General features: G+C 52.0%; 7 protein-coding genes across 7 annotated transcripts; 3 read left to right on the forward strand and 4 right to left on the reverse strand.

Moving 5' to 3' along the window:
• Positions 1 to 224: 224 nt before the first annotated feature.
• BJX68DRAFT_72421 (Zn(II)2Cys6 transcription factor domain-containing protein) lies at positions 225 to 2,023 on the forward strand. The gene is made up of 3 exons (XM_071049654.1): positions 225 to 440; positions 497 to 576; positions 661 to 2,023. The coding sequence occupies exons 1-3, from the start codon at positions 309 to 311 to the stop codon at positions 1,847 to 1,849; spliced, it is 1,401 nt and encodes a 466-aa protein (XP_070899416.1). The 5' UTR covers positions 225 to 308; the 3' UTR covers positions 1,850 to 2,023.
• Positions 2,024 to 3,292: 1,269 nt separating this feature from the next.
• Positions 3,293 to 6,698, reverse strand: BJX68DRAFT_266358 (uncharacterized protein; the record flags this gene model as incomplete). Its single annotated transcript, XM_071045491.1, has 7 exons — positions 3,293 to 4,581; positions 4,630 to 5,107; positions 5,190 to 5,518; positions 5,604 to 5,930; positions 5,999 to 6,164; positions 6,213 to 6,510; positions 6,565 to 6,698. The coding sequence occupies 7 exons, from the start codon at positions 6,696 to 6,698 to the stop codon at positions 3,293 to 3,295; spliced, it is 3,021 nt and encodes a 1,006-aa protein (XP_070899417.1).
• Positions 6,699 to 7,548: 850 nt separating this feature from the next.
• BJX68DRAFT_266359 (aldehyde dehydrogenase family protein) lies at positions 7,549 to 9,129 on the reverse strand (the record flags this gene model as incomplete). Its single annotated transcript, XM_071045492.1, has 4 exons — positions 7,549 to 8,172; positions 8,221 to 8,281; positions 8,328 to 8,776; positions 8,827 to 9,129. 4 exons carry the CDS (start codon positions 9,127 to 9,129, stop codon positions 7,549 to 7,551), a joined length of 1,437 nt encoding a protein of 478 aa, XP_070899418.1.
• A 177-nt stretch (positions 9,130 to 9,306) lies between these two features.
• BJX68DRAFT_236292 (NAD(P)-dependent alcohol dehydrogenase) lies at positions 9,307 to 11,145 on the reverse strand. The gene is made up of 6 exons (XM_071039985.1): positions 10,798 to 11,145; positions 10,312 to 10,739; positions 9,955 to 10,254; positions 9,860 to 9,910; positions 9,736 to 9,807; positions 9,307 to 9,683 (listed from the first exon to the last, which is right to left on the reverse strand). Exons 1-6 carry the CDS (start codon positions 11,000 to 11,002, stop codon positions 9,609 to 9,611), a joined length of 1,131 nt encoding a protein of 376 aa, XP_070899419.1. The 5' UTR covers positions 11,003 to 11,145; the 3' UTR covers positions 9,307 to 9,608.
• A 1,231-nt stretch (positions 11,146 to 12,376) lies between these two features.
• BJX68DRAFT_275407 (phosphotransferase family protein) lies at positions 12,377 to 13,841 on the forward strand (the record flags this gene model as incomplete). The annotated part of the gene is made up of 3 exons (XM_071047853.1): positions 12,377 to 12,475; positions 12,560 to 12,861; positions 12,927 to 13,841. The coding sequence occupies 3 exons, from the start codon at positions 12,377 to 12,379 to the stop codon at positions 13,720 to 13,722; spliced, it is 1,197 nt and encodes a 398-aa protein (XP_070899420.1). The 3' UTR covers positions 13,723 to 13,841.
• Positions 13,842 to 14,223: 382 nt separating this feature from the next.
• BJX68DRAFT_275409 (cytochrome P450) lies at positions 14,224 to 16,287 on the forward strand (the record flags this gene model as incomplete). The annotated part of the gene is made up of 3 exons (XM_071047854.1): positions 14,224 to 15,202; positions 15,240 to 15,932; positions 15,983 to 16,287. The coding sequence occupies exons 1-3, from the start codon at positions 14,518 to 14,520 to the stop codon at positions 16,285 to 16,287; spliced, it is 1,683 nt and encodes a 560-aa protein (XP_070899421.1). The 5' UTR covers positions 14,224 to 14,517.
• Positions 16,288 to 16,336: 49 nt separating this feature from the next.
• Positions 16,337 to 17,455, reverse strand: BJX68DRAFT_236294 (uncharacterized protein). The gene has a single exon (XM_071039986.1). It carries the CDS (start codon positions 17,425 to 17,427, stop codon positions 16,624 to 16,626), a length of 804 nt encoding a protein of 267 aa, XP_070899422.1. The 5' UTR covers positions 17,428 to 17,455; the 3' UTR covers positions 16,337 to 16,623.
• Positions 17,456 to 18,162: the final 707 nt, after the last annotated feature.

Consider the following 18,162-nt stretch of genomic DNA (forward strand, 5'->3'; position numbering starts at 1 on the left):
AATCTCGCTTGAGACATTCTGCTTATTAATAATCTTGGCGTCACGTGTGTGGGGGTGACACTCATATGAGCTTGGCGGTGAGCTCGGATGAGCTATGTACTCTGCGACTTGTAAAAGGAAAAATGGAAAGTGTATTATATAAGCAAATCCTTATTCTGTGGACAATATCACGTGATCTCCAAAGCCGTGCGGTTCTGGATCATTTTGCTCTCCGCAATACCAGGGGATCCTAGGCTTGACCACAGCGCATCTCTAAACACCCGATCAATTAGTGCCAGTAAACGTACAGCACGCGTGCAATAAGGAATATGTCAACTGGTCTATTCACCCCAGCTGCACTAGACGCTGCCAACGCGCTTCGTCGGGCTCCAAGAAGGCATAGGGCACCCCATGCTAAGTCGCGCAATGGTTGCTACACTTGCAAGCAACGAAGAGTCAAGGTCCGTCGTGTACCACTTTGGTGTGACGGGCATCACTTACTGATCCATGGTGTTAGTGTGATGAAGTTAGACCTTCTTGTGGCGCGTGCTTGTCCCGGGGAGACCCATGCACATTTCCCACACCAGCTACATGCTTGTATGTATAGCACTCGGCACCCAACTCCTTCTTCTCAGGGTAAAATTACCTTGGTTGTTCTTTTCTCCGCTAAGAGTTCCCTAGCCCAACACTATCGGAGACCGCCAGGCCCCGGAAGCAAGACAAGCGTCACGTTCGCGCATCAGACTCCTTGCAGCCCTTGGAATTCCACCAGTCTGGCTTATCAGCAAGATCAGCGCCAGCACAGCATCGCGGAGCATTTGACTTTGCTCAAATGAGCCTGTTAACTAGGTTCTTGCTGCATACTTCCAGGACCATGAATCTGCACCCGAAAAGAATAATGGTTTGGCAGCGAGCTATTCCTGAGATTGCTAGGAAAAGAGAGTATCTGATGCATCTGCTACTTGCGCTCGCCGGTTCACATGCTCGGTATGAATGTTACGTATCAGAGCTGGCAGATCCGACCTCGGCCTCTTACCAGGACAGTGACTGCGTTGTTGGCGATTCCTCAACAGACCGTGACCTCCACTGCATTGTTACACATCATCAGAAAGGGCTTCAGGGATTCCGAGAGGCTCTGGGTCAAATATCATCTATAACAGCCGAGGAGGTCTTTTGTGGCTCGATACTAATCACCGCTTTTGCATTTGGTTCTTTATCGATCTGTGACCCGGATACGAGTACGGAGCCTGGGTCCAGCAATGGCGACGAACTTCCGTCTACTGGTTGGCTTCATCTATGTCGAGGAATGGTAGGCGTGGTTAGTGAGCATTGGGCCACTCTAAAGCTTGGTAGCCTGAGATGCATGTTATTTTATGAATACGCCAACGACGATTGGAGGTCGTTTGGGGGCCCTCTACCCCCACCAATCTACCCGCGTCTGGCTCAGGCCTCTCGAACGGTATCTATATTCGCACAAGGCGCCTCCCGGGCGCTCGAGATGCTTCGTACCTTCGCAACAGCCTTTTCCTCAAGCCCAGCAGCAAGTCCTGCGACATGTTCGTCCATTTCTCAATTTACATCAGATTCCCAGTCGGACACGGCCGGTGCTTTCGATGCCGACTATAGCAATGCTATCGAGACGCTAGAGGAGATGTACATGCGGATTCTATACGTGCTTCGGTTTACGGAAAGCGGGCGTGATTGTCCAGCATCGCGAGACCTTCAGATTGACCTAGAAGATGCGGCCCTTACTTCCTGGCCTCAGATGCTGTCCAATTCCTTCATTGCGTCCCTCGCTTTAAAAGGCCAGCTTGACACTGCTGGTGGATTTTCTTTTACTATCTTGGCGCATTTCTCTTGTCCTGCTTGAAGATCTGTGGTATCTGAATCGAGGAGCTCGCAAAGAGATTAAAAAAATAGCTCGTCTTGTCAGCACGCTCAACAACAGCACACTTTGTACTTTGATGCAATGGCCAACCGCTGTACTAGGGGAGAGCTGAGTCGAGTTTAATCTTTCTGTTGATATAGGGACCCACAAAGCCGGCTGGTAGCACTCATGAAGGGCTCAAGCACAGGATTTTCTTGTATTTTATCCAACCGAGCGAGATAGAAGCTTTCACGAACCGCAGAACATGGCCCGGCAGTTTTTTTGGTACTTGCCGGGGTTTGGTATGACCGTATCTGGAACGAATAACTCCTCACACCTATCTGACTCCTGGTTGCCAGATACATTTACCAGCCGGGGGCGGCAAGGGGTACTCGACATATCCGCCGATGCAGGTCTTCTCAAGACCTCAATCGCACTCTTTCAACCTTTATTCTCGGCCCATGCTCCTTTCTAACACCCACAACGGCCCCCTGCATCCTGTCCGATGCATACTTGGCGATTCGGACGCTCTAACTTCGTCCAACAAGGTAAATGCGAAACGCATCTTCTCCTGGATTCATGATGTCCTTTTAGCTTAGAGGTACAATCCCAGCTAACATGATGGGGAATAGCCAAAACCGCTCTATCGCCCATGTCTGTGATAGGTGTCGACTGTTGTCAGGGTGAAAGACGTTCGCTGTCTGTCCATTTAGTTATACAACAGAATAAGGGGCTCATTAATCTCCTTGTTAACTCTCTAGTATATACAATAAGTAGGCTAAGTACGGATAATCTTGTAGTCTAAAAGCTATAAGTTAAAGACAGTTTGTTTCTTCACTTGAATAGAATCAGTAACTTTAAATTCCCATTTCCATTGCTAGATAATCGACGATAGAAGGCTTCACCGGAAAAAAAGGTTTTCTGGTCTTCTAACCTGGTCATAAGTGCCTGCGCACTATTGGATCTCTCATTGTCTTATTGCCATTGCCTCCCAGAAGCTGCCGCGCCAAAGTTCCCAAGATTTGACAGTGGCGCCCATTTCAATTGTCGTGCTGTAGTAAGTATCAATGCGTCCGGCAGTATTCCATCCCGTCCATGGAGAGTGTTTACAACAACCGCAGCAAACAATTGACTTGGGTAAGAAGGTGTTTGTCGATGCTGATATTTTGCAGAACTACCTTGCTAACCAGTTTGTGATCTGAAAGGAAGAGGGATCATGTACGTATTTTCATTTGACACACAATCCACAGCTTTATAATGATTCGAGAGCTCTGTCGATTACTATCATTGTACACGGGTGCATAAGGATTGTGTTATGAAGTAGATTGGAGTACCACAGCTCTTAAGACTGGGAGAACATGGGGAAAAGAAAGAAGGAAAAAAAAAAAAGAAAAAAAAAACAGACTATCCGCCGTGTGAGTTTATTAGACGCACAAGCCAATTCTCTTAGATGATGACCTTGTTCACGACCCAGTCAAGAACAACTGGTCCCAATAGACCATACGCCTGGCTTTCACCGTCTGCATAAGTTGGAGCCAGCACAGACAGCGGAGTTCCCATTTGCCAAATTGTATCCACATCAGCCTTGAGCCGATTGTACAGGGTCGTGGATACCTCAATCCTGATGGTATTATTGCCCCCGCGGTGAATGTAAGGGGTAATGTCTACCTTGACACCGTCTGCACCAAACGGGTCCAGCTGATGACCATTCACCCAGACGCGGAGAGTATGAAAGATTGCACCCACTGACAGAAACCCGCCAATACCATTGATATTGGGGACCGCGAACTTGGCAGAGTATATGCCAATCCCGCTCATGGCTTCCAGCTCGGGGCTTATGTCCTTCCAAGGTAGCAGGGATTGGTTGGCGAATTTGTGGACAAGTATCTGCGGTTCAATGGTTGTATCGTTTGGAATGGCCCGCCAATCGTGGATTTCGAGGTCCCAGTGCTTGAGTTCCGTAGGGGATGGAACGACTGCACTAAGCGTTTTGTTTTCAGTGCCATTAATCGTGACAAGTGCTGGTCCTTTAAGGCTGGCAACAAGCTTCCCATCTCTGTTGTAATTGATTGCCTCAACCAGGTCTGTGCTGTAGGCGACCCAGGGCGGCCTTTCAACCGCCAAGGGCTTTAGAGCTATGATAGTTGTCTCGAAGGGTTGTAGTGTTAGCGGAATCCGCAGCCGATTATCAGAGAATGAGTATCTTGCGATAGGGCGTGACGTCCCAGTCCAGGCGTTTAGAGAAAACGGTAAACGACCATGAACGCGAAAGCCTGCGGTGAAGGAGGTTGCGGCAGCCGCGTTATTGAAAAGCCAAATGTAGTCGATTCCAGACTCAGGCTCTGTACGGTAGACGCTCAGGACAGAGCTGTTGACTGCAGCAATTTGCACGCGTGGTATGATTTGTGCCCTTTCTAGAGCTGCTGGGAGCTCGTCATATGTACTGACATGGTGGATGTTATCGTTTTTAATCAGCTTCTTTACCATATCACTGGTGTTTCGAGTTTCATTGGGTTGTGGCGATAGCGGGGGGGACTGGGCGTCACCAACGAAGAAAACAGGCAGCCCGGCATGGCTGAACTCCTTGACCTTGGACAAAACTTTACCGTCGATTCTTGTATCGTTCAGGAATACCAATGCTTGGTACCCGGGCCCATTAGGCGCAAGAAGTCCATCAGAAACAGACACATTGGGGAGTTGCAGATTTTGATCGCTGATAAAATTGTATGCGTATCCTGATTATGGTTAGTACGCCATATAGGCATGCTAGGGGGTCATCAGACCTTTTTGCTGAAGATTATCAGAGTCATAGACTTGGTTGCTGCTCCAACGGCTGGGAGAGTAATACATCGCAAGGTCAATGCGGGGTTTCCCAGCTTTGAGAATGTGCTGATTTCTCCCCAAGTAGTCAAGTGTATCCTTCATATGTTGCCAGGAGGGCTGGACACGGCTCCACGTGTCGGTGAATCTATACGCGAACGGCTGATATCCAGGCCAGGATGTCCCCACGTATGGGCCACTATATGACATGCCATGAATAACCATCATTGTCAAGCCAGCAGCGTAAGACTTCTTAATGGACAGAAGCAGGTCCGGAATAGTCTGACTAAATGCAGGGATGGACATGGCTCCAACCTCAGAGGAAATATCGATTTTGCCTGCAAGCTGCGCCGGGCCAGAAAGGCTCCGATAGGCATCTAGGCGGTCTCCAAACGTCAGTGACTCGCCTTCTGGACCATCAACAGCTGGAATTTCATTTGCCTATGTTCATGTTATTAGCAAATGATTGGAAAGAACATGAGGGAAAACAAGGGGAAAGAATTAGAATTAGAGGGAGACCCACAAAGCTCAAGGGTAGATTGTATGATGGCTGGGCTGAAAAGCCTATTCCGTGCGATTTGGCCCACTGTACATGGGAATGCAGGTATTCCTGATAGCATTCACTCAGTGTATCCCGGTAATTTGCGTTGTGAATGCTAAGTCCATCCGTATAATACTCCCCATACTCGTATTCTTCTGGGTATGGGGGGAAGTTCTCCCCCCAGGAGTTGGCTTGGCCAAATAGAAGGGGCAGGTACTTGACCAGACTATATCCATGGGTCGTCTCAAATCGAGTGAGGAATCCTCGTGTCCAGGGAAGAGCAAACAGTAACTCCATGCTGTCCTCCCAGGCTGGTTTCAGTTAGCCTTTAGATAAGGATAGAAGGATAAACAGTAGCTGCGGCCACTGTGTGTTGATAATCCAGGCAATACTCACCATAAGCGCTGTGGGTCCTCAGACCTTCGTTGGTGGTGCTGTCCACGAGAACATGATTGTCAAAGAAGTCGGTGTGCAATCTCGCCCCTGCTTCGCTGAAATGGTCTACCACCAAAGAGCCTTTCTCAATGGTTGTTGTTCCGTTGACGCCCCCAGTGCAAGACACTTGGTTCGTTAAGCCCTCCCAGAATGAAAATATCTTCCAGTTTCCGTTGCCTGCTGGAGCCTGCCAGTTCAAGTGTCCATTCTCCACATACTGACTGAGATCAATGATTGACTGCTCGTCTAATCTCACTTTTTTTGTCACTGTATTGTCGCTAGCGGATTCTGTCACATTTCAAGAGCATTAGCATCCTGTTTAGAGCATAGACCAAATATCCGGCGGGTCACTAAACCTGATATTACCCTCCCAGCAATGACAGCCTTCAACTCTCCCTTCTCAGCATCAGCGAGACCGTGCATGAATCCACCTCCTGATAGAAGGGTCTCGGTGAGATTATGAGGGCCAGGAACCGGGACAGTGACTACAGTTCCCGGATTAACCGTCATGACACCCAGTTGCTATCCAGTCAGTCCATTAGCTTTCATAGAAACAAAAGGATCCCGTACAAGCTGAAGCGAAAGGCCTTCTGTCCCAGGTTCTGCAGGAGTTCCCTGGCCCTGGCTGGCACCCATAGCAAAATCCATCAAGACGTTGTTCTCCACCGCTGCTTCCAAGGCTCCCTCAAACAGATGTCGAAAGGCTTCGGTGCCGAACCCAAACACGTTCCAGTCTGTGAGTGGGGGAGCACCACTAGGGTTGCCATAATAATAGAAGGGGACAAACTGCAAGCCCCCAGCACCGTTGGACGCGAGATCCGCAATATCTTGCTGGACTGACGCGACGGGAATGCTTGCATCCGGAATCCTGCATCGTGCCTTTAGTAAAGAGCACATGAGTCTTGATCGCAAGAGCTCTTACCAATAGCGGAATTTGATTCTTGATGTTGCCGGAGGGTGTGCGAACTGGTCTAACGCTGCAGGATAGACAGCTCGACAGACCGCAGGGAAGGATATCCCGAGTAGTAGAAACTGGAGGACGGTAAGGACGATCATTGAAAAGTCTCAGTAATATCGGGATGTATCGATTCATGACATCCTCATCGATATTCTTTGTCTAAGTTTTATATAGCTTGCACATTGCGCCAAGAACATCCATCCACTTGTTCCAGAGGCGACACAAGTACGATGTACGAACACGAACTTCCGACAAATACGACAGGGGAACCCGAGTACGAGGATCACAATTATTGGCCCATTAAACCCACTGATGTACCCAGAAACTCCGCACATGGTGTCGATCGGGCCATGCTAACCCGAGAAACGTAACTCCCCTAGGCATGTGCTCCAACATTTCCCCGGATTTCGCTGGTCAATCACTTGCGCTGGGGTAGGACAGTAGTCTCGCGTTGGGGACTGAACGCCAGGCGAGGAATTCTTCTGAACTAACGCCACCATCGCAGTTATTCGCTCGCGATCCCTAGAAAGACTAATAAAAGGACAGGGCATGCCATACCTCGGCGGATTTGTGGATTTACTGACACTCCGTTCAGCCAGGACTGCTCCACTTAAAGTGCGTGTCGACCTCGGCGAATTGGCCCACCCGAAATTCCACCGAACATCTTCTGGTAGCCCAATAATGACTTCTCCTGGCAGGCTTACGTGGAATATCGTCGGCGGAAGTGCAAGTGAAACTTGCAGCAATTGCCAATACTTGTCCCCGCGAAAAAGGGATCCCAAGCCGGTCAAGTGGCATGAGTGGGGGGGTTGTTAGGGCAGCCAAGGGGGCCGGAATGAACGGGTTGCAGTCCGAATATGGGAAGTCATTGCTACCCCGGGGCCCCTTCATTACCAGCTATCCGATGAAAGCAAAGCAGCAATCTCATTTCTACCTAGCACCTCGACTTCAAGCCTTCTTGAAATACAAAGTCTGCAAATTCGTCCACCCCTTGAGCCCATGGATCCCCAACTCACACCCAATCCCACTCTCCTTGTGTCCACCAAACGGCGCGCGCGGATCAAGCTCCATGTGCGTATTCACCCAGACAGACCCCGCCTGCAACTTACTCGCAATCCTCGCCGCCTCACCCAGATCATTTGACCAAACCGACGCACCGAGACCCATGCGCGTCCCGTTCGCCCGGGCAATTACATCACTCTCGTCCCTCCACGTGAGGAAGGGGAGGATAGGGCCGAACTGTTCTGCCGTCGCGAGGCGAGAGTTTTCAGCTGGTCTGTCGACGATCGTCGGGCGGATAAAGTAACCTGGTTTCGACTCGTCGACACCACCGTTTGTTAGGCTGAGTTGGTCGGGTGTGACGCCTTCGAAGAAGGTTTTTACTTTCTCGTACTGCATGGCGTTTTGGAGCGGGCCCATGAAGACGCCTTCGTCTGTTCCGGCGCCGACGGAGATGGTTTTGGTGTATGCGGCTGCGGCGGCGAGGAATTTTTCGTAGATCTCTTCGTGCACGTAGAGGCGTTTTATGGCGAGGCAGACTTGGCCGGAGTTTATGAAGCCAAAGGTCATGAGCTGGTTTCGTTAGTTATGGCGTATCTCGAGGAAATAGAAGGGGTGTACCTTTGCTGCTGCGGCTTCGATGTCAACGTCCTTGCACACAATTGCAGCATCTTTTCCTCCCCTATACAAAGTTAGTATACTTCTAGAAAATAGTTTGGTGTGCTTACAGCTCAAGCGTAACCCTCTTCAATGTCCTCGACGCACTCTCCATGACCTTCTTTCCCGTAACCGAGCTCCCCGTAAAACTAATCTTTTCAATCCCCGGATGCTCCGTCAACCACGGCCCGAGATTATCCCCACCACTCAGCACCTGCACAACGCCAGCCGGGAAGAACCGCTGCGCGAGCTCGACGACCTTTAGCCCACAGTACGGCGTAAATGGCGAGGGCTTGATGATAATCGTGTTCCCCATCAGCACGGCGGGTGCCAGTTTCTGGATCCCCAGAGAAAAAGGGAAGTTCCAGGGGACGATGCCGACGGAGACGCCGAGGGGCGTGTGTCTGACAACGATCTTGCGGGTGGCAGAGTCTTCGATTATTTCGTCAGGGAGGAAGAGGTCTGCTGTGTCGCGGAGGGACATGATGCCTGTTGTTACTTCGTAGGTTGCGAAGGAGAGCTGCTCAATCTCTTAATACTATATTCCAAATGGAGCAGGAGAGGACATACGGGTTTTCCCTGCTCCTGCGTGAGGAGCTTTGCGAAATCCTCAGCGTACGGCTCAAGCCCATCTGCAAAAGCCCTTAGAGCATTTGCGCGCTCCGCAAGAGGAACCTCAGACCAGGTCTTGAAGGCCTCTTGGGCGGCAGCAACAGCATCGTCGACGTCCGTCTGGGTTGAGACGGGGACCTCGGGGTTGGGCTTGGCTGTTGCTGGGTTGATGCCGTGGCGGGTCTCTGCTGTCGAGGACTTTTTGCCGTTGATGATGTTTTGGAAGTCTTCAAAGACGCTGAATTGCTCGGCGATGGCCATATTGACTGATGATCAGATCAGAGTGGAAAGCGGGAGAGTGAAGAACAGAAAGTTGGTGGGTGGGCAGGTGGGCAACCGGTTCTTTGTCTTATGCTCAAGAGTTGGTCCTGTGTTACACCAACGCCGTGACAACGTGCGGGGAACTGGGCCGCAGCCTCCGCCGAGGGGGTCGGCTATGCGATCTACACTCCGAGGGTCCTACCTCGAGTGAAAGAGGAGTTACTCTGTTCCTCAAAAACCGGCTTTCGTCTCCGGAGTACCTAGGCGCCTATGGTGCAATGGAATCACGCTGCATTTGTTCGGCCGTAGTCCATTCCCAGATCACACTTTCCCCTCACAGCTCAATGAACACCTCAGAACCTAAAATTACATCAATCATGAAAGACCACCACCGGTCCACCACGGAAGACTAGCCTCTGGGCATACGTAGAGTGGAACCAGCAGTGGAGCTGGACTGCGGAGATAATGCCCTGCTCGCCCTAATCCCACCTCAGAACCGGCTTGAGCACGCTCCCGTCGTGCATCTCGGCCAATGCAGTCTCAAAAGCGGAGGCCTGCTTGATTAGATGGTGTACGGATACCTTGTGGGGGGAGTAAGCAGCTTACATTGTAGTACGAGACGAGCTTGTCGATCGGGAAGATGCCTTTGCGGTACCACTGGATCATTTGGGGAATTGCCTGTTGGTGTCAGCATAGGCTACCTTGTGGGTTAGTGATGTGAGTATATTACCTCGCTGGGGAGACAGTTCCCCTCAATACATCCTGTGATTGTTTTGCCGGCCTGTTCATTAGCTTCGCCGACTCTAAAGGGATTGATGAACTCACCGCGAACAATTTCGCGATATCAAGACTGAATCGATAATCCGGCGGCGGCATGGCGACATGCACCAGCTTCCCCATCGGGCCCAGGCTCTGATATGCCTCCTCTATCAGCTTGCCAACACCCGTGGTGTCGAGCACCACCGAGGCCCCGTTTGGTGAAATATCCCGGACAGCCTGCTGGAACTCAAAGTCCGGCACCGCAGTATTGATGGTATGTGTCGCGCCCACCTCCTCGGCGAGCCGCAAGCGGGCTGGGAATCGGTCCAGGGCGATGATTGTCTTGTAGTCCTGGATCTTGGCCGTCTACCCAACTTGTCAATGTACCATCTCGACGTTGAATTCAAATCCAGAGTAACATACCATAAGCCCTGCCATCCCAACAGCACCCATTCCCATGATCAACACGACATCGTCCTTGCCAGCCTTTGCCACATTCTTGATAGCACCCATCCCCGTCTGGAACCCGCACCCCAGCGGCGCAAACAAGCTCAACTCCTCTTCACACTCCAGCAGCCCAGTAACCTTGACAACACTCGTCTCCGCGACAACACTGTACTCTCCGAAGCTCGACTGTCCAAAGAACCGCGCCCATGTCTCTTCGCCACTCGCCTTGCACACGGTCGGCCCTTTGCGCCCGACGTAGTTTTCGACGTGGAACTGGGAGCAGTACATCGGTTTATCCGCCTGGCATTGCGCGCATGATGAGCACGAGTAGTACGAGAGCAGGACCTGGTCGCCGACGGCGACACTCGTGACGTTTTTGCCGGTTGCCTGGACGATTCCGGCGCCTGCGCGAGTCAGCAACTATACTCAATCCGAAACAAAGAAACGGCAAGGAGATCGCACCTTCGTGTCCCAGAATCTTCGGATACGCAATCCCCAACGGGTTTCCCGTCGGTATGGACGAGAGCAAGATATCCGTATGGCAGATGCCCGTCGCGGTGATCTTGACGAGGACCTCGTCGTCGGCGGGGGAACCAATGTCGACTTCTTCGATACCCCACGTGGGATGTGCCGTGGGTTCGCGTGCGACGATGGCCTTGGTGTGCATTTTGGCCGGTATCAGTTGTCACTTAGCACTTCGATTTGGACTTGGATTGAGATTAAGTCGGGATGCGCGCGCAAGAGACTTATATTCCCGTCAGCTCAAATTCTTTGAAATAATGCCATCTGTCCTCTTGTTATAATTGTCGCAAACCCCTCGGTTTTTGTTTCTTCTGCCGCGGCGTAAGCGTACAGGGCCAAGGGTCGCATTCGCATCGCATCCCCACTTGCGGGGCTCGGGTAAACGCTGACGAGGCGGGAGGAGGGGGGCATGCATGCGGACGCAGGCGGCGGGTTAGTGGCTTCGACTTTCCAACCAGTTCCTTTGCTTATCATGAGCGGGCGCGGGCCAGTTGCTCCCGCAGAGTCAGTTCCAAGTTCTCTTGCGTGTGGTTTCCTTTGTTTGAGAACCTTTTTTTTTGGTTTTTTGGGAGACTCGAGTCGGACTTAGGGCTATTTCCGAGGGTACCCGCTGTTTCTAAACCACGAGGAAGCCCCTCGAGTTCATGCTGCATACTTACAACATCGCAAGATTGTCTTTTCCGACCCTTTGCAGTAAGAATCCATAGTGGGCAATCTGAATCCTGATGAAGGACTGGAAAAAAATCTGCAAATATACTCTGTGAAACATAGATAAAACCTAACTCTATGGCCCTCATCGAGAGCACGGGAGCAAAATACCATGCGGGGTTAGACTTGCATGCAGCCTACCTCGATCATCTGAGCACATTAATATTATGCTTCTAGACAACCGCTGCAAGTCGTTAACGACATACAGTGGAACCGAAACCTCCGGACGCAGTCCGGATCCGGATGCGCCATGCTCCGACCATCCAGCACGAGCCATGGCACTGTATAGATATGCAAACCTTAATCTCGATCGCCATGGGAAATGCAAGTAAGCTTACTTTCCGCTCAGTCGGAGATCTTGGAGCTCGCCGGCCGGCTCACATGTTATGCTTGCGTTGCGTCATGACCCCGAGTCAGCGATGTCCACCCCCGCTTTTCCCCCGCATTTTCGAGCCGGAGGTGCCAGAGAGGGGGAGGTCGTCAGCCGGAGTTTCTTGGGGGCCTATTTTGACGTCGAAGAATAAGGGGAAGTTGTGATACTTGGTAGTATATCTTGGTTTAGCTTCTGGATTGCTGGGTTCGCTATTTTGATGTTTTATCGAGATAGTCAGTAGTAATGGTAGTTGCTCGATGATGGGAGACTCCCGAGCTATCGCGGCTTCGCGATCCGTCCGAGGTACAAGGGGGGTATCCTGCCGGCCGCCCATATTCATCTTCATCTGTGCTACAAAACTCACCCTCTCCCTCATATCTTAGATGTAGGTAGTCCTGAATCCCTCACTATCCGGTCGTCTAGTTGGAAGCAATACCAATGGCCGGCCCAGTCCGACAACCAATCGACATCCCCTCGCTCGAGCGCTATCTTGCGAAACATGTCCCAGAGATTATCCCTCCGCTCGATGTAAAACAGGTATCTCGCCCTCTCCCAGGCTTCATCGCAACTCTACCTCCCCCGGAAAAAGAAAATAGAGCTAAGCACGTAACAACCATCTAGTTCGGCTTCGGCCAAAGCAACCCAACGTACCTATTGACCTCCTCCTCTCCGACCAAATCCCGCTTCGTCCTCCGCAAGAAACCACCAGGAAAACTCCTCTCAAAGACAGCGCACCAGGTCGAGCGCGAGTATCGCATCCTCCATGCGCTCCGCGATACAGATGTCCCCGTTCCGAAGGTCTATGTTCTCTGTGAGGACGTCGATGTGATTGGGACGGCATTTTATGTCATGGAGTTTTTGGATGGGAGGTTTATTACGGATCCGCTTATGCCTGGGGTAAATCCCGGGGAGAGGAGGGAGATGTATGCCTACGTTTTTTGTTTTCTTGTTTTCTGGTCTATGATGGATGAAGCTGATTCAGGGATAGGTGGCGCTCCGCGGTCGAAACTCTCGTAAAACTGCACACCCTGGACTATACAACCCTAGGCCTCAGCACCCTAGGAAAACCCTCGGGCTTCTACACGCGGCAAATAAAAACCTTCACCTCGATCTCACGCACACAATCCCTAGCCACAGACGTCGAAACCAAAACCGCGATCGGGCCCCTCCAACACCTCGAAGAAATGACCACCTTCTTCTCCCAGAACCAGCCCGCAGATCGAACCTCGATTGTGCACGGCGACTACAAAATCGACAACATCGTCTTCCACAAGACAGAGCCCCGGGTAATCGGTGTACTAGACTGGGAGATGGCGACGCTGGGCCACCCGCTCTCGGACGTCGTTTCGCTCGTCAGTCCCTTCTTGCCGCATACCTGGGGTGTCCAGGGTTCTTCCTCGAGTCTTTCTCCTACTTTACCATCCGGCAGCGATCTCACGACATCAGGCCTCCCAACCCTCGAGGAGTGTATAGACTGGTATACAGCGGGAGGGGGCTACGCCGACGTCCGGAAAGATCTCACATGGGGCCGGGCGTTTGCTGGGTTCCGGGGCGCGGTGATTATGCAGGGGATTGCGGCGCGGTATGCGCTGCGGCAGGCGAGTAGTGCGTCGGCCAAGGAGTTTGGGGCCATGGCGTGGCCGACGGCTAAGAATGTTTGGGAGCTTGTGAGGGAGATGCAGGGAAACGCTCGGCTGATCCAGAAAAGCAGGGCAGAGGAGGGGGATACCGGGCCGGGGGAGATCGAAGCAAGGGGTGGCGGTCGAGGGAAGCAGAGGCTGTAGCCTGTAGCCTGTAGGGCTCCGTGAGCCGTCGGCTTCTGGGCGCCGCAAAGCCGGTCGTGGGGACGGAGGGGAGATCCTGTTGTTGGGTGGCTTAAGTTGCAGGGGAGGTCGGATCATCGATCAGCGGTTTCTTTGTTCGAGGTGAGATTTGGAATGAGGTTTCGGATTTCAAAATTTAGTTTTGGTGGTGTTGGCCCGGCTTTCGAGCAGAGCCTTGGCTCTCGAGATATCATGATCTACAGAACAACGCAAGAAGTCGCTGCCTGCATTCGGATAGCTACCAGCCGAAGAAATCGCGCTCGGGGATAAGAAACGCAAGTTGGCTCGCAGCCTACCGAGCGGAGGTGTAGTGGACTTCCAAGGTCCACGGTGCACATTGCATATTCCGAATCCGTCGTTTAGCCCAGTTTCCACCATCATTGGACATCTTATCTCCGTTTCCGTAGACGCAGGCCAGGCCGGGTGGATGCCTACGACGTATACCTAAATACTACATACATAGTAGGTCGCATGTACAAAGCATGTACAAAGCACTGAGTCATTATTCGTTCACAACTCGAGTCATTGCACAACTGATCCCGTTCCCGGCCACATCTTCATCTCGTTCCTCCACTGCAAATTGCCGAGGCCAATCGGTTTGATCTCTTTGCCCCTCGCTCTTCCCCGCTCAGCCTTCTTGCCTTACAATCTAAGCTGGCTGTCTCACCGATAAAGAATGCTCTCCCCGTCGCTAAGACACTAAGCACCGATCTAACTCGTAGGACAAGATCTCCCAGCGGTACAGTCTCCACCGCGATGTGTTTGCCCACGACGGATATCCTCCATCTCGCGGCGGGCGTCCTCGGCGTCGCGACATACATGCTCTACTACCACAAAGGGGAGCATCACCTGTATCCCTGGCGGCACGTGCAGGCTGTTCTCACTCTCGGAATTCTCACGACACTAACCATTAAACACCTCGATCCATCGCGTTATCCATCAACCACGACCGCAGCGCAGACAGCCACAGCCCTAACGCTCACCTTCCTCTCAACCCTCTTTGCCAGCGTGCTAATCTACCGACAATTCCTAAACCCACTGAATAGATTCCCGGGCTACCCGCTCGCGAAAATCACAGGCTTCGACCATGTCTTCCGCGTAGCCCGAAACAAGGACATGTTCCTTAAATTACATGACAGCCACAAGAAATGGGGTAAATTCGTGCGGATCGGTCCGAACGACATTTCCGTTTCTGATGCGGACGTTGTGCGTGTTGCGCTGGGGCCGCAGACAAAGTGTGTCAAGGCGCAGTGGTATACGCTTGAGCTGCCTGCGGCGTCGATGCATACCACGCGAAGCCGGGCAGAGCATGATCGTCGAAGGAGAGTGTGGAGTCCAGCATTCAGTGATAAGGCGTTGAGAGGGTATGAGGCGCGGATCAAGGGGTATAATCAGGCATTGATTCAGCAGATTGAAGGGTTTAGCGGTACCTCGTTCCCCGGTACGTAAAATGCTCTGAGCATTGCTAACAGCAACAGGCAAACCAATCGACATCTCGCAGTGGTTCAACTTCTGGTCCTTTGATGTCATGGGCGACCTAGCCTTTGGGCAGCCATTCAAGATGCTCTCCTCAGCAAAAGGCCACTGGGCAGTTGATCTGCTTGCTAAGCAGCAGGAAGGCGCGGGCTTCGGGCTGCCCTGCTGGTCTGCACGTCTGCTCATGTCGATTCCCGGCGCACGAAAGGCATATTACACCTTTCTCCGGTTCTGCGCTGAACAGATCGAAACTCGGATTGGTCTGCAGGGCAAGCAAACGAATCCAGATATCACGCACTACCTCATTGATGACTTCCTCACAAAGGGACTAGAGGGGAGTGCACGGCAGGCGGAGCTTAAGAAGATGTATCTTGATAGTAAGCTTATCATCGTTGCCGGAAGTGATACGACTGCGACGACAATGGCGTTCTTGTTCTACTATATCGCGCGCGAGCCTGGTCTTCTGCAGCGTCTGCGGGAAGAGATCGAGGACTTGACTGGCCGTGGGGAGTTTGATCATCGCAAAATCCAGTCTGCTCCATTATTGAACGGGTGCATCAATGAAGCTCTACGGCTGCATCCGCCCGTCCCTAGTGGTCTATACCGCAAGGCTCCGCCCGAGGGCGTCTATGTTGGTGGACAGTACATTCCAGGTGACACGGTGATGCTGGTGAACTTTTACGCGATGGGTCGCGGTGAGTTTCTTCTCCTTTCAGATGATCAAACGGATATTGACCATAGACAGATGAATCGCACTTTGTTGACGCTGATAAATTCATCCCCGAGCGCTTCTCGACGCGCCCTGAGCTGATCAAGCATAGAGACGCCTTTGCACCTTTCTCGACAGGTCCATATAGTTGCATTGGAAAGAACTTGGCGCTTATCGAGATCCGGTTGCTAGCCGCTCACCTCATCACCAAATTCGATGTGGAGTTCGCGCCTGGGGAGGATGGAAGCGACCTGCTCAGATCGCACGATCATTTTGTGGTTGCCTTGCGGCCGTTGAACCTGACTTTCAAGAAACGCGGGAATGAATCGCTTGGTCATTAGGTGTTTCCATTTTCTATATAGTGTTCCGAGTCGCTGCAATGAGATGTTCGTGGATCCTTTTTGCTCGAGACCCTTCTTTGGATACAGGAACGTATGTCGAGTTCACATACATATCAAGTTGCATTTCTCGATTCCAACATCCGGAAGGACCCAATCAAATCCGGGTGCGCCGAGGTCAAGATTAATGCCGCTATAGTCCGGTTCTTTCTGCGCATCCGTTCCCTGATCACTATCGTTTCCGCCTGGATAGAAGTGTGGCGCAATCTCTTGCAGGCCACTTGCTGGGTTGTGAATCAGCAACGGATGAGCACTTTCAGGTTCACGGGTAGTATCTCCCTATGCTTGAGAAAGACGCTGCTTTAGTCCTCTCGCAGCCTGCTCCATCTTCGCAACGGCCCCGGCCATACTCGGGACTTTATCCAGCGAACGGTGCGCAAGGTCAAGACACTCCTTGATCATGCGAAGGCTGTTCTCGCGAGTCCCCACGTCAGGGCTACCGGAGTCCTGGAAGAAAATCGCCGCGACGGTGAAAACGGCAAAGATGAACGCCCCAGCAAGATATTGACCAGCATCCAGGGCAAATGCTCTCTGTGCAACACTGATCAGTTCGCCAGCGGCTTGGTGCAGTAACTGCCGAGTATGCCCGGCTTGGGGCCCGTGCTCGGCCATGAACTCGGGCTTGGTGTGCGGACTCAACTCGACCAGCAGGTCATCCCTGTAGATGAGCATCTGGGTTGTCCAGTACACGATCTCAGTCGATGCCATCAGCGCGAGCATGCTGCGTTGGCCAGGGACCATTTCTGCGCTGTCGCTCATGTTCCTGACCCACCACCCTGAGGGCACCTCCGAGTACCACGAGTACAGTAGTTGGCTCAGGTTCTTTCGCAGAGCGATATGGGGCCCGCTGAATGGCGTTCCGTGGAATCGTCCTATGACTTCGTGCAAAGTTCGTAGGACATGAAATATCTGACTGTACATTCTGACTCTTTGGATGAACATCAGTGCCAGTGTTGCCGCCGCTGATTCGTGATGCTGTGCTTGCTCCGGGCAATTGCTCTCGGCTTCTTCGAGTGCAAAATCGCTCATTGTGACTAATGGCGTGCCGAACGGCCATACTCGCGGTGGATTAGGAAGGCCCATGCAAAGCGTACACTCTTTGATAAGGATAATCCACCACAGAATTTTCCGCAGGTTCCGCTTGGGTGGGGATGGTGATCTAGGCTCTTGTCGGTAGAGTTTTGTGTCGTGCGCATGTGCGATTGCATTACCAATCCAAAACATGACATTTTTCGGGTCAGCCAAGTCTATTCGTTCGGTAAGTAGGATAGACACTTGGCACAGGACCACACGATCCTGCTCCACATTCATATCATACAATGCCTATGTCACGGTTAGATGGGTGAGCTACACGCAGTATGGTAGAACGCTAACCTTGGCCTTTTCATAAAAGGCTTCTCTCGCCGTGGGCATCGGAATGAATAAGAATCGCTTCACGACGTCGCCCTTCATGACGCCTAGGCCAACGAACATTACTGCATGATAGAGGATGAGCGTAAGTTTATACTCCTGATTTCCACCGCATATTGCAGAGCGGAACTCCAGGGCATCCAATACGGGGAGCTGTGGATTAATGAACTGCTCAAACTGGTCCAGAACCAGCACTTGCAGGTCATACGGCAACAAAACGAAGACCCCGCGCGCTCGCAGAAATTCCAGGTCCTCAGGTCGTGGCACCGAGAAAGCCCGAATGTAGTCGGTAAGTAAGTGTCTTTTTGATGATGAAGAAGAGTCCTCGATGGGGGGCATACGGGGTGCTGCTGCGGATAGTTGTCAAAGTCCGCCATGTCCCTTCCTGAGCCAGAAGAGACACGGTCC

The sequence above is a fragment of the Aspergillus pseudodeflectus genome, assembly GCF_044049435.1.
Source record: "Aspergillus pseudodeflectus strain CBS 756.74 chromosome Unknown BJX68scaffold_19, whole genome shotgun sequence".
Taxonomy (NCBI): Eukaryota; Fungi; Ascomycota; class Eurotiomycetes; order Eurotiales; family Aspergillaceae; genus Aspergillus; species Aspergillus pseudodeflectus.

What these genes read in the sequence shown, in the direction of transcription:
- BJX68DRAFT_72421 (XM_071049654.1), top strand. Translation starts at nt 309, where the DNA reads ATGTCAACTGGTCTATTCACCCCAGCTGCACTAGACGCTGCCAACGCG. An exon ending in GCAAGCAACGAAGAGTCAAG is followed by an intron (nt 441 to 496) that starts GTCCGTCGTGTA and finishes CCATGGTGTTAG; the next exon opens with TGTGATGAAGTTAGACCTTC. An exon ending in CCCACACCAGCTACATGCTT is followed by an intron (nt 577 to 660) that starts GTATGTATAGCA and finishes AGAGTTCCCTAG; the next exon opens with CCCAACACTATCGGAGACCG.
- BJX68DRAFT_236292 (XM_071039985.1), bottom strand. Translation starts at nt 11,002, where the DNA reads ATGCACACCAAGGCCATCGTCGCACGCGAACCCACGGCACATCCCACG. An exon ending in GAAGATTCTGGGACACGAAG is followed by an intron (nt 10,740 to 10,797) that starts GTGCGATCTCCT and finishes TGACTCGCGCAG; the next exon opens with GCGCCGGAATCGTCCAGGCA. An exon ending in AGCTCGTCTCGTACTACAAT is followed by an intron (nt 9,684 to 9,735) that starts GTAAGCTGCTTA and finishes CTAATCAAGCAG; the next exon opens with GCCTCCGCTTTTGAGACTGC.
- BJX68DRAFT_236294 (XM_071039986.1), bottom strand. Translation starts at nt 17,427, where the DNA reads ATGGGCCTTCCTAATCCACCGCGAGTATGGCCGTTCGGCACGCCATTA.